The 24,286-nt window shown below is 38.1% G+C and overlaps 4 protein-coding genes across 4 annotated transcripts; 3 read left to right on the forward strand and 1 right to left on the reverse strand.

The window, feature by feature from the left end:
• Positions 1–388: 388 nt before the first annotated feature.
• tmem119b (transmembrane protein 119b) lies at positions 389–3,395 on the forward strand. The gene is made up of 2 exons (XM_010786756.1): positions 389–677; positions 2,014–3,395. Exon 2 carries the CDS (start codon positions 2,030–2,032, stop codon positions 2,885–2,887), a length of 858 nt encoding a protein of 285 aa, XP_010785058.1. The 5' UTR covers positions 389–677; positions 2,014–2,029; the 3' UTR covers positions 2,888–3,395.
• On the reverse strand, positions 3,189–6,319 carry LOC104958920 (iron-sulfur cluster assembly enzyme ISCU, mitochondrial-like). Its single transcript, XM_010786755.1, has 5 exons — positions 6,139–6,319; positions 4,814–4,927; positions 4,329–4,439; positions 4,136–4,214; positions 3,189–3,746 (listed from the first exon to the last, which is right to left on the reverse strand). Exons 1-5 carry the CDS (start codon positions 6,238–6,240, stop codon positions 3,658–3,660), a joined length of 495 nt encoding a protein of 164 aa, XP_010785057.1. The 5' UTR covers positions 6,241–6,319; the 3' UTR covers positions 3,189–3,657.
• Positions 6,320–15,919: 9,600 nt separating this feature from the next.
• On the forward strand, positions 15,920–17,409 carry LOC104958922 (chemokine-like receptor 1). The gene has a single exon (XM_010786757.1). The coding sequence runs from the start codon at positions 15,939–15,941 to the stop codon at positions 16,947–16,949; it is 1,011 nt and encodes a 336-aa protein (XP_010785059.1). The 5' UTR covers positions 15,920–15,938; the 3' UTR covers positions 16,950–17,409.
• Positions 17,410–17,738: 329 nt separating this feature from the next.
• On the forward strand, positions 17,739–19,605 carry LOC104958931 (E3 ubiquitin-protein ligase RNF185-like). Its single transcript, XM_010786766.1, has 5 exons — positions 17,739–17,847; positions 18,073–18,357; positions 19,169–19,187; positions 19,286–19,398; positions 19,566–19,605. The coding sequence occupies exons 2-5, from the start codon at positions 18,179–18,181 to the stop codon at positions 19,603–19,605; spliced, it is 351 nt and encodes a 116-aa protein (XP_010785068.1). The 5' UTR covers positions 17,739–17,847; positions 18,073–18,178.
• The last annotated feature ends 4,681 nt before the right edge of the window (positions 19,606–24,286 follow it).

Consider the following 24,286-nt stretch of genomic DNA (forward strand, 5'->3'; position numbering starts at 1 on the left):
CACTCCCCCTAAAGTGGTCACACACACACACTGTGAGTTTAATTGCTTTCCTGTGGAGAAAAATCCCCCTTCTCCTGACTGTTACGGGGTTTGTCCGCACAGGAAACATTAACCTCTTCCTGCATTAGCCGGTCACTCTTACAATCTGCTCTCTGACTCTCTTTGCCTGCTGTTAGTTATCACTGTCAGAGGCTGAGGTTGAAGATAAGGCCAAACTGTCACTGAGAGGCTTCTCCTGCAGAAATCATGGAGAGAAATATTAAAAGGAGAAACACATGTTGCAGTTAATGACATTCCAGTGTTTGTTTGTGATGTTTTTCATTGTCATTATGTCTATGCCATGCACATCTTGTTAGCCTCACAGGAGAGTAGAGGAGAGGGGGTCCCTGCCCCCACAGCACTTTATAAACTCCTACCTAACGAGAACAATCTGTGTGAAGGCCGCAGAGCTCAGACACTCACTGGGAGGCTGAAGGGGGAGGAGAACAGTGGAGAGGCACTATCCAGACAAACCTCCAGCCTGAAATCTGAAACTACAGAAGTGGCGTGGCTCGCCGAGCATTTGCAACTCTTTGCCGTGCTGTCTGTCCCTCACAGTTTATTTTTTCCAGACCGGTTTCACACATCATCCCTCAGAGGGGATTCCAACAGAGAGACTTCTCCTGCCACAGTGGATAGTGAGTAAAATGTTTCAACATTTGATAACGTTTTTTTTTGGAGAGACATTGGAGGTTTCTTGGAACTGGGAATTTAAAGTGGCTGATGTGACAGCATCATGATGCATTCAGGGCAGCATCAACCCTCAGGAAGTATTATTAATGGCTATTAAAAGTCAAGAGACAATACTTTGTACGACATTCAAGTCAGAATCTAGGTCAGAGTTCCTTTTAGCAAGGGACAATTTATTCCATGTGTATGTGTCTGGCTGCTCAGACATGTGTGGCCATGTATATTTGGTTGAGTTAAGTTTGTGATTAATGCTGAAAATAAAATACATCCCACTCCCCTTTTTCTGGAGGAGACAGAGCCTCATGTAGCCCAGCTTGCACACATCTGGAGCAGCATGAGGATAACAGTGTTGGAGCTGCAGCCAAGACTGTGCAGAGAGCTGGTTGTGATCCAACTAAAACATTACAGCAGGGTTTAAAGGGTCAGGTCACCCAAATTGAAAGACAAACACCTTAACACTCGTACCCCTTTCAGGATATCCATGCAGATCGTTTTTGGTTTTATTTGGCATCGTTTTAATGTATTTTCTAATATATATGCTAGCCATTACCACAACGGTTAAATGGGGAAATATGCTCTTATATAATATGTGTAACTCTGTACACTGGGTTTCTGCTACTGTACAGCATGTTTGCTCAGTACACTCGTTGTTTCTAATAGTTCAGGGCTGAGATGGAATAAAGCCAATTTATTTACATTTTTGATGAAGTAACAAGGTACAATCAGGTGAAATTGCATAAAAGGTGGCCACCGTAGGATATGCTGCAGAGATATGTACAGTATAGAATATTGGTTAGAGGCAGTATTACCAAATGGATCAATGCTTTTTATCATAATTGTGTGATAATCCCAATGTATTAATGTACATTTAAGTTACAGAGCTTAGTATGTGTTTGGCCAACACCGTAAGGCCTTTGCAACTTTTGTGAAAGAAAAGAACATGAACTAATCCAATATAACTATTTAGACAAATACAACTGATAATAAAAACGATTTAAATGTGGTGTAACTTGCAAATTGAGCATAGATAGGCTATGTGACTCCTGGCAACTTTCTTTAGTGGAGGGAATATCCTTCCAGCCAGATGTTAAGAAAGGTCTTTGAGGATTCAGGAAATACCTTTTTAGAACAGGATGCAGCATTTTATTTTAAATGGATTACCAGGCATTGATGTTTCATAAAAACAGATGTTCAGCTCTGTGAATAACATGTAAAGTCAATACATGAGGTATGAAAAGTATCTCCACATATGGCACTGACATGTCCGTTCACTGTTATTTACAGATCCTGAGGGGAAACCATGCTCCCGATGGCCCTTCATCTATTCGGTCTCTGCGTGGTGTTTTGCATCAGCAGCAGCTTGGCCAACCCATTCACTTTGTACAGTCCTCTAGAAGGAAGTACAGATGAGGAAGAAATCAGTATCTCAACTTCCTCTCTGCCCACTGGCCACCTTTCCTCTGAGTATCAAACCACTGGCCACCTTTCCTCCGAGTACCAGACCACACCTGTTGGCCCCGTCCATGTGGAAACTGACTTTCTGACTCAAGCTGTGGACTTTCTGCTGCAGAACATGCTCCTTATACTTGTTGGAGGCTCCTTCATCCTTCTTGTCCTCCTCATTATTTGTGGAGCAATCATAATGACCCGCAAGCGCAAAGTCAATGCCTACTACCCGTCCGCCTTCCCCTCAAAAATGTACGTGGACCACATGGACAAAACCGGAGGAGCTAAGATCTTTGATGAAGTGCCAGAAAAACCCGTACCTGAGCAGGAAAGTGAGCCAGTGGACTCTCACAAGCAGCTCCAGGCGGACATCATGATGGCTGCCAAGAGGCTGCGTACACCAAATAAAGGTGTCGATGCTGCAGAGGGAGGAGAACCTAGTGAGAAAGTAGCAGACCAGAGTCCTGAGGATAGCTCTCAGGCAGATGGCAGTATCCTGGAGGAGCTACTTCCAACTCTCCCTGAGGAGAAGGAGCTGTGTGAGCTTTCTGACAGTGAAGCAGCTGCAGGAGGAGGCCCTGAGACGAATCCTCCAGAAGAAGAGGATCCACTGGAGCCTTTGACTGGCAGGGGTCTCCGGCCATCCTCTATGATTATCCACAATGACTCGGCTTCACTTCAGCTGATCGCAGGAGAGAAAACTGCCTTCTGAATATTCTGAAAACTGACATTAAAGCTTTGACTCCAGGAATGACAATCACTCAACTTAAACATCACATTTTCATTCAGCCATTTTTGCATTATTGTATGTTAATATTAAGTGCAGGGAAGGTGCACACTGAAGGCTGTTGCTTTGCTCAGATTGACTGAACTACATTAAAATCAGGTTCAGAGCAATTCGCTAAGCACGTGTATAATAACTTAAACAATGTACTTCTGCAAAAGTATTGAAAAATCAGTACATACATGTTTAAAATGAGACCGGTAAAGAAAACCACTTCTCAAAAAATAGGTTTTGGTTTCAAGATACTTTTATTGCAGACTGTCAAGGAAGGATTACTAAACCACCACAAATAACACTTAAAACAAATGGACCCTTTCATTGTTTCAAGCCACTTTACTTTATTGCATATCAAAAGGTCAGTGCTTAGGGTGCATATAGGATACAGCTCTTAGCTTTCATCATTATCTCCATCACACCCCAAACACAATCCCAAAAATAAGGCTCACTTTTGTATCAACAGCCCAAACATTGTTTACATTGTGCGTTTACGTGACAGGCTATACGATACAGTATGCAGGGTTAGAGGAGCACGGAAGCCTGTTGTTATACTGCTACGAGGGTTGACGATGGTGTGCATCAACATATTAGGTGTGCCTCATCAATACTGCAGGGAATTGAGGATGTTGGACTACTGCTACTTCTCCTATTGGCAGCAGATAGCAACCAGTGATCACCCAGCTCACTGTGAGGCGCTGCGTTTAAACGCTGGCCCTCACTGCCTCCTGCTGGTCGTCCTGTTTGCGGCGATAGTCAGCCAGAGCAGCCTTGATGGCATCCTCTGCAAGCACTGAGGAGAAAGACATATTAGCAGAGGTGGGAGTAAGTCCTACATGTGCAAGTCACTGTGATGAAAATGGATTCAACCCACACTATGACCTTCCTTACACACAGTTAATCATGTGAAATCTAAGACAGACTGACAAAAAACGTAATATGTCAATACAAACGCAAATATTTAATTTTAAAAACTCAAGTCATCTATCTCAAGCTTAAGTCAAGTCTCAAGCCATGAATACAAAGTCAAGTATTTTATCAAATGTTAGTCTCTCAAGTCCAAAAATATGCAACTCGAGTCAAGTCATGTGACTCGAGTCCCCACCTCTGCATATTAGATATACATACATGTGTGGAATAGTTTGGAAAGGAAGAATATAATGACAAATGCTCAAAACTTACTGGAGCAGTGAAGTTTCACTGGTGGAAGACAGAGCTCTTTGGCAATGTCAGTGTTCTTAATTGTCAAAGCTTCGTCCACCTTAATAGAAAAAGAACATAGATAAAGTAACTAACACTTGAACAAAAGAGGATAAAAAGAAATACAGGACACAATCTCCAGAGGCAAACAAGTGTCCTTAATGTGTTCACTCACAGATTTCCCCTTCACCCACTCAGTGGCCAAAGAGCTGGAGGCGATAGCAGAGCCGCAGCCAAACGTCTTGAACCTGGCATCCACAATCTTCCCATGGTCATCCACCTCAATCTGTCCAAATGAGAATTTAATTAAATGCCAAAGGAAGAAAGTACGCCATTGTATAAGTTAATGATCCTGTTCTTAAACATACAAGTAACAATTCCCTTTTTATACCAGTGGCTTACCATAATGGTTCCTGCTACTGCTCAACTAAATTACATTCTGTGTTGTTTCTAAAAAATAACTTGGGAAATGCTTTATAGCAATGCATGAATAAATAATATAAGAGTTAGTGCCATCATCTTGGTAAAGACACATGTAATCTCTCTGTGCAAAGTGTGTCGTTCCTCTAAGTACTTTTAAATGTGTGAATATAAATCAGTCTTAATGGCTGTGTGTATAAATAAAGGGGGTAATCCATCCATGCTTAGTGACACACTTACCTGGAGCTTCATAACATCTCCACAGGCTGGAGCGCCAACCAAACCAGTCCCTACATTCTTGGAGCTTTTGTCCAGTGTGCCCACATTTCTTGGGTTCTCATAATGATCCACCACCTACAGAAAGAAAAGAGAGTAATGTCAAATTCAGTTTTAGCAAGTTCACAATAAAACATAAAAAAATAATAAAGCATTATTTACATAACAATTGTGTAAAATTGAACAACTTTTACAAAATCAAATTACCCTGGGGATAAATACATTATTTCTGATTTCTGTATATGACATTATTCCACAATACTGTTATAAATGTATCCTGGCAGGCTTTTGCATCTTTGTCTCGAGCTTCTCTGTTATACAACTGCACATTTTTACCATTACGTAAGAGACATTGGAATACACAGATTAGGACCAGATTTCAATGTCAACTAAATAAACTGCTGCATCCAGCCCTCCTCCCCCTAATTCTGCTGAGTCACTCTGACTTACACAACATAAAGTGAATGACATTGTATCACAAAATAACCTTAAAAAAGCCAACATTTGCACCCTTTATCATAGTGCGTTTGTGTTTGTTTGTCCTCAAAATGTAGATACACAAAGGTATGACCTTTCAAAAAAAAATGTGTTTAACTATTTTTGTTTAGAATTGCTTATTTAAAACAAATTACTTTATGATCTTTTAAGGATTTGTTTTGTTTACATCTTTAAATGCTAGAAGATGCAGAACCATTATGCTAAATGTAAAGCTAAGTACGTCACAGCAAATAAAAGTACGTGAAACAAAAAGGTATAGGCCTTAGCAGTTTTAAACATTTAGAGAGATGCCGTTTACCAATATTATATTATAAATCGATTATATCACTCTCTCCATGTTGCATCAGAGGATCACATTACACAATGAAATCCAAACTGAACATGTGGATTAACTCGACATGTTTATAATGCTGCATTGCATCAAGAACAAAAACACACATTTTCCTAAGGAAGGCTATGTAACAGAATATTTGCAGGTTTCTAGCAAATAAAGCTCATTAAATCATAATAAAGCTAATCAGATGTAATTCAAGTATTAAAGTTTTGGCTGATTAGATTAGTGACGTCCTAATTTACTGACAAGCTAGGATGAAACAATGTTGTCAACATAACTCTTTCGGTGGTTAACCAGCTGTTTCTAAATTGTATGAGCAATGTAACCCCGTTTCTCATGATACTCCATTTAAGCCGCTACTACTCAAAGCTGGTGGTAATAGTGAGTAAACATTAGCCAAACAGCAGCTAGCATACAGTGAACTCTCCCCATGGTGAGGCTAGAATAAGTGTTTTACCTTCTTGTGGTAGCAGCACTGGGTGATGAACTCCGGAGCAGAGAGCCTCCTTGTGAGAAGAGCCAGAGGACTGAGACATGTTTTAGCAACGGTACCCGCCATGTTGACAATTTAGACGAATGTCGCAGTTTGGTAGAGGGCAGCTAGAAGCCTCTTGTGCAACCTGTATGCACACGTCACTGCTCAGGGAGGGGCTTAAGTAGTTGCGTCTGCGCATGCCCGGTTTATGTAAACAAACACTTTTTTTGTAAACATAGGTTATGAATGATAAGAGCAACGTATACGTAATATTTATGAAAGAAGTAGCATTCCTCATAATTTATTTTTGGACAACATTTTTACAGTGACTGTTTACATTTGACAATAAACCAATTGAATGTGTTGATGATGATGAACCATTATGTTTATTAGTTTTGGACTTGAAGGAAAGATAATTATGTTCTGTGAATCCCATCCTTATGTTCAAAATAAAATGTTGTTATAAATCTTTAACATAATCAACATGGATTGTATTGTAAATGTAAAGATTATGGAAAATGTTACATAAATAATATATTAACATTGTCAAACTTATAAAGATATAATTAAAATAGCTCTGTACTTTAATCATTATCTTTCTCAAACTGAGAATGCTGGACCTTCATTTTCAAATGAGTATTGGTACATTGTTGTTTCACTTATTTCACCACCACTAAAAAGCATTATGAAACAATTTCCTGGGAATGGGTATAATTTGCTGTTTGAATGAAAATAGAACACCATGGTTTTCACTGTCCATTCTTTTGTTTTTTTGTTTTGTGTGTGTTACTACGGAGAGGGTAAGGGCCACATGAAAAAAAAAATGTTTGGGACGTGACAAAAATATGAATATGAATTATGGGTAACGGTAGAGAACCAACAAAGTGAGAGAATCAGCTATAGCTGAGATCCTGACTGATCACCGGTCACCTGCAGTTATTGAGGCCCTGCACACAATCACACCTGAGCGAATATGTCGGTGGTTGGGAAAGACATATCGCCCTACCTTTTTAGCTCTAATTATTGCAGATGAATCTGCCTGTAACATTAGTTTAGAGGTCAGAACAAAGGAAGATATTTTCTAATTAATGTAAATCATTTGACATCATTACCACTAAATTGTCAATATATTTATATATCCTTTTGTACAGTCTGAAGGGGATTAAAACAGCAAGATAATATTTGTAATTTAATCTCAATTATGAGTTCATATCAAAATCACAAAGATTGTGTTGAAACCACACTGTATACATAACAAATGTAAGTACACATAACAAATGTAAGTACCCCAGTACCCGCTCCTTGACTTTAGCCAAACAATTTAAAAGGACAAAATCAACATAATGTACCGAGACCAATCTTTTTTCGAGGGTCCTCTTCTTCTTTTAAATTAAACCGTGATATATTAATAATACAGTAATATTTGTCAACCTAAAAACCTGAGCCCCACATGACAGTCAACTTTATATTTTGAATTATGTAAAGCATTTATTACAATCATTTCCCCCACTTTCATATTCACAGGGTAGATTGTGTTGGAAATTCCCCACTTAATCACCTTCTGGTAAGAAATGAACAACTTCTATTAACCAAAGTTGTGTTATTTAATAAAGAGTTAAAGCATCCTATACAGGAAAAAAACACAGGAAAGTGAAGGTCTCAGCCAATCAAATTCTACGTTTAAGACTATTGAAGAGGGGTGGATAGACGAGGTAACAATGCACACAAGGTGATTACATTTGCTTACATTCATATGGTAATTTCCCTGACAATGGTCAAGGCGACACCCTGTCTGTTGAAAGCGTGAGAACATTCAATAGAAAATAAAAGTTATAGTGGCCTATATATAATTTAAGGAGACTTATGATACATTTCCACTATATAGGTCAATTTAGACTGTGTGGTTCCCAGAGAGCTGCAGAGAATGTGGAGAAACCTCAGGGTGATGGACTTCTGTGTCTGTTGGTTTGGCCGGAGAGGAATGAGATAGAAATGTATTTTCCTGCGAGGAGGAGGACAGCACCAGGTCTGATGAAGGAGGACCTGCAGATAGGCAGTTGCTGTCGCCCACCTGCTTCAAGGTTCGACGTGTTGTGAGCTCAGAGATGGTCTTCTGCATACCTTGGTTGAAACGGTTGGTTAATTGAATTACTGTTGTCTTTCTATCATCTTTAACCAGCCTGTCCATTCTCCTCTGACCCCTGGCATCAACAAGGCGTTTTCGCCCAGAGAACTGCCGCTCACTGGATATTTTCCCTTTTCCGGACCATTCTCTGTAAATCCTAGAGATGGTTGTGCGTACAAATCCCAGCAGATCAGCAGTTTCAAAGACACTCAGACCAGTCCGTCTGGCACCAACAACCATGCCACGTTCAAAGTCACTTAAATCACCTTTCTTCCTCATTCTGATGCGCTGCTTGAACTTCACCAGGCCGTCTTGAGAATGTCTACATGCCTATATGTATTGCGTTGCTGCCATGTGATTGGCAGATTAGATATTTGCATCAACGAACAGCTGAGCAGGTGTACCTAATAAAGTGACCAGTGAGTGTATTTCCAACGTCACAAACTTGTGTCCTGTTAGACAAGAAAACTATTCAGTGTGCAGATCTTTTTTTTCACAATACAAGTGTAAATTCTTAGTGAATGTCCTGTATTGATCTTAAATCGGAGAACATCAGCTTTTGATTTTCTTTTTGGAAGTTTTTCTTGACCCTCGGAGAAGAAGAAAATGGTGGTGCAGGAGTGTCTTTCAGGCGGGTCCTTCCCTAGCAGAAATGACAAGAAACATAAAACATATGACATTATAGCAGAGCAAGTGTGTTATTTCTAAAATATGTGTGTTTAGGGGCTGTAGATATAATCATTATTAACTTAATGTGTTTTTTTTTAATAATAATATTTAAATTTGATCAAAACTTAATGCACAGAATCACTTTTACCACGTTGTTTACAGACAATGTGCAGAGATAAATGTTAGCAATGCTCACTTTGTGTTAAATAATATGCTTTCAAATGCGAAAGCTGACAAAAAAAGTAATGTTGCTTGTTAACATCTTAATGTAACCTTTTGCATGGAAAGAACACTCAACTTCCCTGGTGTGTCAGTGACTAAGTATTTAGTAGTCGAAGATATCACATTTAAATTGACCCTAACAATGCACAAAGCTACCTAACTAACAAACTAACTATCTCATTTGCGAGGATGAGATTTTTTTAACCAACCTCTCACAGACGCCTTGTGTTCTACAGGAATATCCCTCTATATTTTTTACACTTGTGCTACGATTAGCATAGTTAGCACAGAGGTAGCTACCACTCGATGGAATTCAAAACAGAGGCTAAACATGAATTAACGTTAAGTGAATAAAAACACCAGTAACATATAAATAAATAAATAGAGAACTAGAATTTCATTTACCGAAGAAGCCGCATTCATGGACGGTCTGTTTGAATTACAGAGCAAGCCATGAGATTTAGTCCGATATTTGCATTAAATATCCAAAAGACTGTAACAAAACAAACACGGACGGGGTGAAGTTCTGTTTCTCCAATAAAGTGATTAGGTTTAACCCTATATTTATTTTATATATACAGTCTATGGTTTAACCGCCTGGCTGAGTGGCTGTAGCATCCATTAGCATGGAGCTGAGAGGACAGGAAGCTAACAGTCAGCCACCTACTTTCCCTGCTGCATAATGTTAAGTGAGTCTCGCTGAAGTTGGTTCACTACAGGTAGCCTACTCATCATGTGCTAGACTTTCTCTTCCTGCATTTTGTTGTATTGGATGTCTTGACAATCTTAAAGACTGATATGCTGTTATTAAATATACAATTATTATAATATTATTTTATTTAATAATCTTAGATATTTTCTTATTGTATCATTCACTACATAAATTCTGGTGGACAACATTAAATTGTTTATCTTCCCAAATCTGGTTTCATCAGATTACAAAAATGTTTCGTTTTTGAATTACCTCATTGAGACATTGGTAGCCCTAAAATTGGTACACTTCTCAGAGGAAAAGGATTGTGTTACATTTTGAGAACTGGGGATTTTACTCAGTTTGACTTTGATTGGAGTTTTTAATGATGGATATTTTGTATTATGTGGGATATTTTTCCTGATAGACTGTAAGGCTTTATTTTTCCTATTGTTTTTTCTTGAACAGATGTATGAGTTACAAAATACTGAAACAGGAAATCACCCATGTCCCACATTTTTGCAAACACTACACTTCTGGTAAAACGTAGTATCAGCACCGCTCTATTAAAGGGATGTGAGCTGTTGGTGTTGTTTTTCCTTGTTTGGGTGAGTTAAGGAGATCCCCTTTGTGAAATTGCAACAGTTTTATTAAAGGTTGTAGTAAGACTTGAAAACCCCAAATAAAAACAAAACCTTTATTTTGACCCCTGTGACTTACTAACACACTTAAAAAGATGAAAATGTTCTCACCCTCAAAAGAACATTATGGGAGGGTAGATTCTGATATGTTCTATGACGTGTCAACATCGTCTCTTCTTTGGGCAGGTCCCAGGAAACAGAAGTGAGAAGTGATATCGAGAAATAAGAGAAGAAGAAGTCACTTTCAATACTTGTTTGTCAGGACATAAGGTGAGTACTTGTGAACATTTTATGTTAAATACTTAAATACATTTTCTTGATTGAAATTGTGAATTGTTCATACTTTTTATCTAATGCTGCTTCATACTTTTACTTCATTACATTTTGGATGCAAATATTGTACTATTTACGGCATCCATAGTTACTATTAAAGTTCTACATTAAAAAAAAGCATGGTTTGCTTATATGATATGATCAGCATTGTACTCCTAATCTACCAAGTTTTTAACAAACTATCTTAAAACCCTCCGGTATCGCTGTGGACATTTTTGTCCATGTGGGTCATTTTTCACTTTTCATTTTGCAATAACTTTGGTTGTGTTGGTGCAAATGGCCTGATTTTTTGTAACAAGGCTATTTTCTCGATCTATTTTGGAATTCCAATTTCAATTTTTTAAATCGGTCTTTAATTCACTGTGTAACAAAATCAACTACGCAAATTAGTCATTCGAGACAAAAATGTCCACTGCAAAATACTTTGATAAAAACATTATATTAAAAGGTTTTTAACAACTTATTTGGGTCCAATCTTTAAAGCAACTTCCGCCCTAATAGAAAATACCAAAAATATAATCATTTTCAGGATTTTAACCCTTTAAATGGCATTTTGAATACATGAAACCGCTGTTTTTTTTCATGATGAAAACAGAGAAAATTAGTTGTTTTTTATAACAGTCTTGGATATGTCAAAGATTAGCAACAAAATTGATTTTTTTGCATTATTAGTTTTTGCACAAAATCAGATTGAACAAAAAAGTCACACATTAGTCATTCGGGACAAAAATGTCCACTTCCAAAAACCGCTCTAAAATGACAACAGATTAATATTTCTTTTTTACTTTTTGGGGTTAAATCTTTCAATCAGCTTCAGTCCTGATGAAAAATACCAAATGATAATTTATGTTCAGGATTTGAACCCTTTAACTGCCAGTTTGAAAACATGAATTTGCGCTTTCTATGAAAAACATGCACAAAAAGGCAGTTATTTTCCATATAATGAATGTTGGGGGGGTCGGCTTTTTTTTTTATCACAGTCTTGGATATGTCAAAGATTAGCAACAACATTTATTTTGGTGGATTATTAGTTTTTGCACAGAATCAGATTAAACAAAAAACTCACACATTAGCCACTCGCGGACAAAAATGTCCCATCCACTCCCATTATAACCACATCGTTTGATCTCTCCGACATACCGGTATAAAATCATGAATTTTGTAATGTCAGGGTTTTATATTGGAGGAAAATAGTTCAATTTGTCCTTTTTATTCTATATCACCAGATGTGACATTTTACCATTGAATTACATGCTTGTCATTTCTTGGTTTCTTTGCCTGTTGTATAATGGGGCCCTTCCAGCCATTGGAATACATTTATGCAACTAATATGATGTAGGTGTGTTGGTATGGATGCGGAAGAGTGGTATCAGCTGAGAAATGTTTGTGTGTGTGTCTGGATGTACAGTGTGTGTGTACAGAGACAACACTATACAGTAGATTTGGTTTACAGCAAGTCACAGTTTTCGCCTCATATCTTTCTTTCTCTCTCTTTTTCTCTCATTCCNTATATCACCAGATGTGACATTTTACCATTGAATTACATGCTTGTCATTTCTTGGTTTCTTTGCCTGTTGTATAATGGGGCCCTGACAGCCATTGGAATACATGTATGCAACTAATATGATGTAGGTGTGTTGGTATGGATGTGGAAGAGTGGTATCAGCTGAGAAATGTGTGTGTTTGTGTGTGTGTGTGTCTGGTTGTACAGTGTGTGTGTACAGAGACAACAATATACAGTAGATTTGGTTTACAGCAAGTCGCAGTTTTCGCCTCATATCTTTCTTTCTTTCTCTCTCTTTTTCTGTCACTCCCTCATTCCCAAACTCATACACACTCATACATATTAAACCTCCTTATACCTTGTATGTGTGTGAGTGATTGTGTGTGAGAATGAGACAGGAGTAAGTGTGCTCTCATGGCGTTTTGTTTTTCATTTGTGCTGTTTCATGTGTCTTAGAGGTAAACAGATGACTTGACCCAGCTTGACCTCGATGTTTTGAATAGTTTGGAACTTCAAAGTCCTTTGATAATGTCAAACAGACATACACAGCGATACATACAGTCCTTCAAGAAAATAAAAACACCTGGCTGCAAAGCCAAAGCTTCAAATATGTGTAGTTTGGCTGGATGGTCATTTCATTCCTGTGATACGCAACGACCAGAAAGATGAATAGGAGCTTCTCTGTGGGACAAGAGGTCTCATGCAGCCCGTAACTTCAGCTGCAGGACTCATCCTCTGAAACAGAAACACCCTGAGAAGGAGAATCTGGTGTGGATCTGAACTGTGCTTGAAAGGAGTCAGCACAAAGGTAAAACACTTTTTTGCCAAACAGTTCATTTATCGGATGGGGGCAGAGAAGAAGGAACAATTCTGCCCCGAATCCCACGTTGATACAGAGGAATCGATTAGGTCCTTTGCTGTGGAGGTTGAGGAGCTGCAGAGGAGCTGCTGAGGAACAACACGATGGTGATGAGGTTGAGATGTATGAAGGACTACAAAACCTTTTAGATGGAAAAAGCCTGATGTTCACTAAAGTGCTTAGTGATCTCCTCCTCAATCACACCACAAAGGGGATGATAGCACCAGAGATTGCCCCAGGAGTAACAAGAATATTTGTTGCGCCGCCACGTGAAGCCATGCTTAGAGAAATAATCAGATGTTTGTGGTGGAGTCTGATCGTTCTTCGTCTGACCCTTCCCCTGAAAGTGGAGAGGACACAGAGGATCCCATCCCGTAGCTGCGCTACATTCCTCTGCACTATCCTATCCAATGTTTGCTCAAACATCTGTGGCATCAACATCCCTCCAGTTTGCCACCGAACGTCCCCCATGCAGGTGTGTCATGTCGACAATACTGCTGATGATCTCAGGGGTAAAGAATAAATCAAAGAAGGATTCCACGTCATGAATTCTTATTTATGCCACTCGTAATGGCATAACGCGTGGGCCCTGAAACCAAACCTCTGGCAGCAGGAATGTAGCGGCGTTTCCTCGTGAGAGGGAAACCAGATTTGAAAATGTTTTGATGTCAGGCCCACTGCCACGATGGACACGATCCTCCGGATAGGATAGTGCAGAGGCATGTAGCGCAGCTACGGGATGGGATCCTCTGTGTCCTCTCCACTTTCAGGGGAAGGGTCGGACGAAGAAGGATCAGACTCCACTACAAACTCCACATCAGATTCTCCTTCTCATGTTTGGCAAAAAAGTGTTTTATCTTTGTGCTGACTCCTTTCAAGCACAGTTCAGGCAGATCCACACAAGATTCTCCTTCTCAGGGTGTTTCTGTTTCAGAGGATGAGTCCTGCAGCTGAAGTTACGGGCTGCATGAGACCTCTTGTCCCTCAGAGAAGGTCCTCTTACTGCTTGTTGCATATCACAGGAATGAAATGACCAGCCAGCCAAACTACACATATTTGAAGCTTTGGCTTTGCAGCCAGGTGTTTTTATTTACTTCAAGGAGTGTATGTATGGCTGTGTATGTCTGTTTGCTAAAGAGACATTATCAAAGGACTTTGAAGTTCCAAACCATTCAAAACATCGAGGTCAAGCTGGGTCAAGATCATACATCTGTTTACCTCTAGACACATGACACAGCACAAATGAAAAACAAAACGCCATGAGAGCACACTTACTCCTGTCTCATTCTCACACACAATCACTCACACACATACAAGGTACAGTATAAGGAGGTTTAATATGTAAGAGTGTGTATGAGTTTGGGAATGAGGGAGTGAGAGAAAAAGAGAGAGAAAGAAAGAGAGATATGAGGCGAAAACCGCGACTTGCTGTAAACCAAATATACTGTATATTGTTGTCTCTGTACACACACACACATTGTACATCCAGACACACACACACATACATTTCTCAGCTGATACCACTCTTCCACATCCATACCAACACACCTACATCATATTAGTTGCATAAATGTATTCCAATGGCTGGAAGGGCCCCATTATACAACAGGCAAAGAAACCAAGAAATGACAAGGATGTAATTCAATGGTAAAATGTCACATCTGGTGATATACAGTAAAAAGGACACATTGAACTAATTACCTCCTATATAAAACCCTGACATTACAAAATGCATGATTTTATACCGGTATGGCGGAGAGATCAAAAGATGTGGTTATAATGGGAGTGGATGGAACACGAGTGGCTAATGTGAGTTTTTTGTTTAATCTGATTCTGTGCAAAAACTAATAATCCACCAAAATAAAGGGTTAAAATCCTGAACATAATTTAACATTTGATATTTTTGATCAGGACTGAAGTTGATTGAAAGATTTAACCCCAAAAAGTTTTTGAAAATATTACTCTGTTGTCATTTTAGAGCAGTTTTTGGAAGTGGACCTTTTTGTCACGAATGACTAATCTGTGACTTTTTTGTTCAATCTGATTTTGTGCAAAAACTAATAATCAACCAAAATCAATGTTGTTGCTAATCTTTGACATATCCAAGACTGTGATAAAAAAAAAGAGCCAGTCCCCAGATATGTATTTTATGAAAAATAACTAATTTTCTCTGTTTTCATCATGAAAAAAAACAGCGGTTTCATGTATTCAAAATGGCATTTAAAGGATTAAAATCCTGAAAATGATAAAAATGTTGGTATTTTCTATTAGGGCGGAAGTTGCTTTAAAGATTGAACCCAAAAAGGTTTGTGAAAAAAACCTTTTAATATAATGTTTTTATCAAAGTCTTTTGTAGTGGACATTTTTGTCTCAAATGACTAATTTGCGTAGTCCAATCGAATGATACCGGAGGGTTAAATTGGCTTAACATTGACAACCTTTAACAATAAAGGCAATAAAAACAATAGTACTTTTTTATTATGATATATGACTTGTATAATAAAACATGCACAATGTGTACTTTTAATTGTCGATACTTCCTCCTTATAAATTCTGTTGATAATTCTTATTCTTAAATAACATTTTGAATAGAGGAATTGTACTTTGTTGTATTTTAAGACTAAAGTATTTCTGAATTGACTCATGTAAAGGATGTCTGTTCTTCTTCATACAATGTCTTTGTGTTTATCTTTAATAATAAAATCTCTATGTTACATATTTCAGGCCAAGTTACCAGCATGAGTGTGGATTATATTGAATATGATGACTACACTACAGACAATGAAACTGAGAACAACACCATCAAAACTGGACTGCTACATTTCAGTAGTTATCATTCTTCTTTGAATCATGTTCTGGTGGCAGTGAACATCATTATATCAGTTATTGGCCTTGGAGGAAATTCACTAGTGATATGGATTTGTGGATGGAAAATGAAAAGAACGGTCATCACCACCTGGTACATCAGCTTGGCCATTTCAGACTTTTTGTTTTGTGCCTTTTTGCCCCTCGAAATTGTCTACATGATCACCTCACACTGGCCTTTCGGACTGGTGTTGTGCAAGTTCACTTCCTCTGCCCTGTTTCTCAATATGTACAGCTGTGTGTTCCTATTGGTGCTGATCAGCGCTGATCGCTGTATAATGGTATCATTTCCTGTGTGGTCACATAATCACCGGACAGTGCAGAAAGCAGTAGGAGTTCTTGTCCTAATGTGGGTCCTTTCTGCACTGCTGACGTTGCCTTCACTGATCTATCGACAAACCACAGTGCACGGCTCGGTGACTCAGTGCCACACCAGCTACATGGGCCACTCCAGACACAAGGCAGTGGTGCTGACTCGATTCATCTGCGGGTTCCTCATTCCTTTCCTTATAATTGTGTTCTGCAGCTCAGTGCTATGTGTGAAGCTGAGAAGTTTGACCAAGAAGTCCACAAAGCCTTACAAAGTCATGGCAGCACTCATCTTGTCATTTTTCTTCTGCTGGGTCCCCTATCATAGCTTTATTCTTTTAGAGTCAGACTGGATGAACCACAGCCTGGAAGTTCTTCAAACTGGCCTGAAGGTGGGGGCCACGCTGGCTGCAGCAAACAGCTTCATATCCCCTGCACTCTATGTGTTCATTGGCAATGACTTTAAAAAAACCCTGAAGAGGTCTTTAAAATCGAGAATAGAGGAGGCGATGGCGGAGGATTTCCGTACAGGTGGTCTCAATCACTCAAGGTCTAAAGCAATGGAAATTATCTAAAATCAAGTTGAAAATGTTCAAGTCAATAACATCAGAGAACATGATTATAGCTTGGTGAAAATTGACAAAATCATCCGTTATTGCATGTTTTATCTCAGTATACTGTTGCCTATACATGTATACATTTATGTATCCGTGATTTATTTATAACTCACTGTTACTGATTTATAACACATGTGCATGACAAAACAGTCCGAAGTGAATAAATGACTTATGTGCTGTTATGATTGTAAACCAGCTTGTTACCAAATTGATTGTTACAAGATGAATTAAATATTTTTTATGGAATTAAATTCATTTTTACAACATGGTATATATTAAATCTTATTTGGTTAAGCAAACTGTGAACTAAAACATAATTCAAGTGAACATTTTAATTTGTAGCCATCAAATCTGCCCTCTATTAAATGTTCTTGAAAAACAAATGATTTGATGCCTGCACATATAAAAAGGAAAGTACTAAATGAATGAGGTTTGTTGATGATTTTTGCTATGGAAATTTTACTGAGCCGCAAAACCCCTCGTAGGTAGGCATATGGTGTAGAGACTGGTATGTTGCTTTGTACTTTATATGATATATATGACCTGGTCTAATCCATAAATTAACAATGGCAAAAGTATATGAAAGAAAAAGCTCATATTGACGAATTATCCTGTGTTGCTGCTCTTACACCTGCATAACTAAGGGTTATTATTACTGAATAAAAGATGCCGATGTTTGATTGGTGGAGTTTATTCACCTGCGAGGCCTTACTGAGGGAACCAAAATCCCATGTTACCTTTTAGCCACGCCCCCTAGATTCCCCCGGATGTTTAACGTTAGCAGTGCTGCGGATGTGATGCAACCAGATATCAGGATATTTCTCAACTTCTCGCAACAAGTGTTTATTGTCATTTGGTAATGAACACAGACAACCTTTAGGATTGACGCTGTGTTATTTGTATATGTTGCTTTGTGTTCTGTTAATCCGTCAGACTGTTTATTTCCGTTAGCTACTCCGTAACGACACCTTTCTAGATGAGAGCTAACGTTAGCTAGCAGCCGGTGGATTTATGCGATTTCAGGTCTCTTTCGAGAGTTGTTGTTCTCAAACTCAGTCTCTCGTCTTCCCCTCTTTGTTAGCTACAACCCCCCATCAACTGGACCTCCATATGAACGCGTTTTGAAGAGCTGGGTGCCAGAGGAGTCATCTCGCCTGTACCCTCTTGTTCAGTGGATCTATCTTTAAATGGCCACCGCGGCTCCCCCTCCAGTCCCTGGCTCCACTGCGGCCACTGAGAACCCGAATCCCGGATCCAGCAGCTCCACTGCGTCCGACAGTGGCAACCAGGACAGTACTTTTGAGTGTAATATATGTCTGGACACCGCCAAGGATGCAGTTATCAGTCTGTGTGGACATCTATTCTGGTAAGAGCTACGATCAGTCACTCTTGTTTACACTTTTGCTTTAAGATCCAGATCAGTCTAGTTCAAATAATTTCTCATTGTTTTGAACCAGACATGATCCAGCATATCAACATACAGTATATCCTACTGGACAATATCAGCCATCAAAGCCATGATTTTTAACTAACAGCAACATCAACAACAGCTATCATCAGTTGTATTGCTGATATCTAGTCATGTGTAGACTTTGCACATTACGTATCTCTTTAAAATGTATACAAACTAAAGCTAAACCTGCTAATGTATTTTATTCTGGTGATTTACAAAAAAACTAAATATTGGTTGATATTCTCCCAAATAATTGTTTTTCTAGAATAAAAACAATGAATACCATTCCAAGCTATTACAGGATTGCTGGGCTGAAATAAAAAATATTTTTATCGTTGCCTAATCCGTTGATTATTTTCTTTATACATTTTCTTGCTGTTTATTCCGCCCATTACGTGTAAAGAAACCCCAAAAAAGATCTTTGAAGAAACACAATGGTTGGTGATTAATTGAATAATCTTTGCAGCTCTAAATGAATTAAATGAATTCACATTTTCCAAACCTCTATGATAATATTTAAATGTGGGGTTGCGGTATCTGAAGTTATCTGTAAAGAGCTGACGGTGGATGTTTAGCATTTCGTCAGATATCTGGGATTATTAATTACAGTTATTGATTAAATGAGTGTTTTATATTTTGCTCAGCCTTGTAGTTCGTATATGTTTTATTAATCAAACCTCTTTCCTGTCAACTCTCCTTTTCCTTTGCACCATCTCCCGATCAGTTGGCCTTGCTTGCATCAGGTAAGCTGAACCTTTATTTGACAATGACATTGTATTGTAATTGTTGGTGTATAACTGATGCAGACAGCCATGTCTTTAATGTCTTTGTCTTTGTGTAGTGGTTGGAGACCAGACCCAACAGACAAGTGTGTCCTGTGTGTAAAGCCGGTATCAGCCGAGACAAAGTAATCCCATTATATGGACGAGGAAGCACAGGTCAACAAGACCCCAGGTAGGTCCTTCTGTGTAGGATTACTGGTCTGACTGACTCTAAACGTCACAATACACACAATAAAGTACTCAAATAGGCACTTTTCTAAACTGTTACTGAATATGTATAAACAATGCAGAGCACCTAATCATTGCTTTACTTATTTGTTTTCATTATTATTATTATAGAGAAAGAACTCCCCCTCGACCACAAGGACAAAACAAATAAGTAAAGCAATGATTAGGTGCTCTGCATTGTTTATACATATTNTACCTATATTGTTTTTCACATAGAGCTCCGGGCCAAAGAAGTTTTGAATAGATGGGGGTGGAAATTGGAAATGTGTATTCGTGTCTGTATAGTTTATGTCCTGTGTGTTTGATTCATTTGTTTTTCTGCTTTTCGTCTAGTGATGTAACACGTGTAAACCCTGTATATTCCATTGGTGATAATAATGACGTTCTCGGTCGAACTACCATTCCTGGAGTCTGTTGAGTTTAATTTGTCCGATATCCCTGTTCACGGTGAAGTCAACCTCCCGAACTAACTTATTGTAATTAATTTTATTTAGTATGATTAGTTTTATTGAGTTTGGTTTACTTTTAATTTTACGCAACTTGTATAACTTGACACCAAATTTAATCAAGGATTATCCGAAAAACCAACTAAAAATCTAAATCTTTGCTTTTGTAAAAAACATAAAATAAGCCGCAACGATTATGCTGGAATGATGGGAACGCTGTGCTAATCGCTTACAAACGTTCGTTCGACTTCTTTCGACTTACTATCAAATTTTTTGCAGACCGACTTTTGCCCTCATAAGACTTCTCTCCAATGTCTCCTCTTATAATGGGTCCGCTTTCATTGTTGCACTTACTCCTACTCCTGTCAGGTTAGTTGGCTTCGTGTTCGCGTCCGGAGGCGGGTCGTTGGTGTTTTCCACTATACGTGTCGGCGACACTACCTCCTCTCTTTCCAAAAACTGAGTCCTTTTCCTTCCGTAAAACGAGTTTCTTACCTCTCTTCCGACACTGGCTCCAGTTTTCGGACTTTTTTCGTGTGTGAACAGAAATTAACATAAGAAAAAAAAAATTTACAAAAACAATGATTCACATTTTTCCAACTCTTGGGTGACGAGATATATTGGTGACTAATAACGGTATTAGACTAAATGACACACCCTCTAAACCCTTTTGTGCTGTTTTGAGTTGGATGTCGCCAATATATGTAATGTTTTTTCCCTAATTTCTCATAGTTATTACAACCATAGAACTTGTGGCTGATTACATATAAAAACTTCCAGTGTGTATTACTTCAAGTAACTAGACCAATTTTAAATTTTGACTATCTTAGGTACATGGTCCTCGTTCTGTATTAGTGACGGATCCTTAATGTTTTGTAACAAGCATCTGCTCTCCCACCATATTAAACTCTCCTTAGATGTAAAATTTGTTTGGAGTTCCAGTCTTGTTGATTAACATCCCGATAGCAATGAATATCTTAAGTGCTTTGACAAAAATCCATAAAAAAATGTCATCTGTGGAAGTCGTAGTTCTGTAAAAAGAACGACCAATCATTTTAGCCAGCCCGGCTAAAATAACTGGATGGCCTACCTGCCTGTCAGCCTTCCATCTGTGCACAAAGTTATCTTGTGCCCTCATTGGTCATGTGCGCATTTGTGTGTGTTGGAGGAGGGGCTCTGTAAGGAAGTGGCAGATTTTTTTCCGGTTGTGTATTTTCAAATTCTAGCGCACTCGAGCTGGTTTCTCCAAAATTAACAACCCCACCTTTAAATAAAATTTTATTTTATTTTTTAAAATATATATATTTAATATATTTGTTATATGTCAGATTCCTCCACGTACCACTAGCGGGAGCTGGCGTACCACCAGTGGTACGCGTACCACAGGTTGAGAACCACTGATATAGAGTATACAATGAGTTGTACTCCAGAATGTGTCTGGCTTTTCCCAATATTGCCAGTTTTGCTTTTACATGAGTGATATGAGGTTTCCAGCTGATTTTGTGGTCCAAAACCACACCAAAGGAACTTCATTTTATACTCTTTCTATGTTTATGTTGTCTAGGATGAATTGCACCTGTGGATTTGTTTTGTGTTTTCCAAATAGCATAATATTTGTTTTGATTATATTTAATGATAATGTGTTATTATCAAACCAATGTTTTACTTTAATCATTTCTGCTGTTATTACCTCCATTAGCTCTTTCAAATTGTCACCGGAACAAAAAATATTAGTGTCATCTGCAAATAAAATAAATTTCAATATATTTGATACTCTGCAAATGTCGTTGATGTATATTATGAACAGCATTGGACCCAACACGGACCCCTGAGGTACTCCACAAGTTATGTTCATGTATTCTGATTTATGTTCACCAATTTCAACAAATTGTTGTCTGTTGCTTAAATAATCTCTCACCCCTCTGATGCCATACCGTTCCAGTTTTCTCAGAAAAATATTGTGATCTATGGTGTCAAATGCTTTTTGTAAGTCTATAAATATTCCCACTGCTTGTTTTTTATTGTCCATGCAGTTTGCTATTTCCTCACTTAATTCCATTAGTGCCATAGATGTTGATCTATCTTTCCTGAATCCATATTGACTGTCGTCCAAAAGCTGATGTGTTTCCATGAAACTGTCAAGTCTTTTTGTAAAAAGCTTTTCAAGGATCTTGGAAAACTGGGAGAGCAAAGAAACAGGTCTGTAATTTGTGTAATGGTGTTTATCCCCAGTTTTATATAATGGTATAACTTTTGCTATTTTCATTTTATTTGGGAATTTACCAGATTGAAAAGACAAGTTAAAGAAATGAGTCAATGGTTCTGCAATTTCTTCAATAATGTTTTTTACTATAATCATATCAATATTATTCCAATCGGTCGAAGATTTGCTTTTACATTTTCGCACAGTATCTACGATTTATTTTTCTTCGACTGGTGTGAGGAAGAAAGAGCTATTGTTTTCATTCCAGAGGTCCGTATCTTCCCCTTTAGTTGTTTCTACGGTTTTAATTTTTTCAGCCAGATCTGGCCCCACATTTACAAAGAATTCATTAAAAGCATTAACCACATCTTCTGTATTATTAATAACATTATTTTTGTCCACAAAACACTCAGGGTAACCAGAGCTTTTTGCTCCTTTTCTAATGGTTTCAAAGCTAAAGGACACTTAGGATAATGATATAACTAAATCAACTGGACTCAACCAACGATAAACACCAAATGTATGTTTATAAAATACACTAAAAATGCTATTTAACCTTTTAATTTGTTAGCAATAATCGAGCTAACACAGCACGTTGATGATAACTTATAGCTCGTCCCTACGTCGTAGCATAAACAGTAGTCTGTCATTTAGTTACCTCAATATAATTATCTTCATCGAGGACCTTTCTCCTCGTCTTTTCTTTGTCCTCCTTCTCTGGTTGTTGGAGAAGAGCCATTGTTGAGACTGTAACAGGGACTAGAGTCCCGAACAGAGCTTTCCTCACGCTGGCGCTGCCCTCCATTGTAGACCCTGTTAGCCTGCTAGGCTAAACGGCTAAGGGCGATTTATTTACCAACAAACACCGACTAAAACGTAACGGAAGACGACTCTTGTACTTTGGAAACCCAGTTTAGTTATTTAGAGCAAGTAGTATACAACTATACAGTTAAAACTGCGTGAACGCCGCTAAGTATAACAAATTAGCTAGCTAACTAGTTACCGTCGGCTAACTTCAGAACCAGCGTAAAAACAACGTCTGAGATGTTGCGTAACCGGAAGTTTACTGCGTCATTCAAACTTTCCAGAATAAAATAAATAAGATGCATTTCAACTTAAATCAGTCATTAATATTCATTACATTAATAATGCAACTGGTTATTGGAAAGGAGATGGAGTTAATATTACATATAAATATTGCAGATTAATCAACTCTTCATACTCTGCTCAAGTTATTGTCTGCAGTATGATATTCAATCTAAATCTAAAAATAGTGTAATGATGATTGCTGAAATCAAGGAGAAGCAACATTTCCCTTCATTCTTTATGGTTGACCAACTGTGGGGAAAAGCATCAGTGCTACAAACTGTAGGCACAACCTAATATGCTGACAAATAAACTACACAGTGCACAGGTGTTTTTTATATATATTGTTTTATTTATTGTAAATTGCACTGTTGAGGAACCTGCAATCTAAGTTGTTCACACATTACATAATTATAATTACATTATAATAATCTTGAAAATAAATGATAGTAAAACTACCCGATTTATATTGCCCACGTGGGTTCATTTACAGAAAAGAAAAATTCAAAGAGTGCCAAGGTCACAATCTTTGTCCAACTCACAAGATGGACAAGAGCACTTCATATTTTTGTGACCAGTATACTCCCACCTTTCATGTAAATGTCAATTAATTGATTAAGAAAGCTCAACATAATAGTATTAACTGAGCACACACAAAGTGAAACAAGTCATTCCTTTAGTTTAGACATCAGAATAAAGTGTATGTGCCCTGATCAGGCTGCAACTCTGGTTTGTTGTGTTGGTATTGTTTTGATTTTATTATTTGTATACAAATGTAGACCTATGGGTCTGAAATAAAGCATAGCGTAAAAGTAATGTCATATTTCTATAGAAAATGTTTAAGGTCAGGTTTACTCACTTACAAATACAGTATTGACATCACCCTTTGTAAAGTAATACCCGGGTATATAAACATACATTCAGAGAACTAACAATAGCTATTCCCAGTAGTTTAACTCTGATCCCTGTTATCTGCCAAGATAAAGAATACAAAGGTAATACCACCAGTAATCTTCTGAGCCCCCAGACAGACAATCACTGGTTTATATAGACTGATATGGAGATCTATGAGAATAAAGTCAGGTTCATTTTCACCT

This window comes from Notothenia coriiceps, unplaced genomic scaffold, assembly GCF_000735185.1.
Source record: "Notothenia coriiceps isolate Sejong01 unplaced genomic scaffold, NC01 NC01_scaffold00029541, whole genome shotgun sequence".
Lineage (NCBI taxonomy): Eukaryota > Metazoa > Chordata > Actinopteri > Perciformes > Nototheniidae > Notothenia > Notothenia coriiceps.

Bases quoted from the DNA above. Each gene is read 5' to 3' on its own strand.
- LOC104958922 (XM_010786757.1), top strand. From the start codon at position 15,939: ATGAGTGTGGATTATATTGAATATGATGACTACACTACAGACAATGAA.
- tmem119b (XM_010786756.1), top strand. From the start codon at position 2,030: ATGCTCCCGATGGCCCTTCATCTATTCGGTCTCTGCGTGGTGTTTTGC.
- LOC104958920 (XM_010786755.1), bottom strand. From the start codon at position 6,240: ATGGCGGGTACCGTTGCTAAAACATGTCTCAGTCCTCTGGCTCTTCTC. The intron at 4,928-6,138 runs GTAAAACACTTA...TTCTTTCTGTAG, and splicing joins AGTGCTGCTACCACAAGAAG to GTGGTGGATCATTATGAGAA. The intron at 4,440-4,813 runs GTAAGTGTGTCA...TCATTTGGACAG, and splicing joins GAGATGTTATGAAGCTCCAG to ATTGAGGTGGATGACCATGG.
- LOC104958931 (XM_010786766.1), top strand. From the start codon at position 18,179: ATGGCCACCGCGGCTCCCCCTCCAGTCCCTGGCTCCACTGCGGCCACT. The intron at 19,399-19,565 runs GTAGGTCCTTCT...TTATTATTATAG, and splicing joins ACAGGTCAACAAGACCCCAG to AGAAAGAACTCCCCCTCGAC.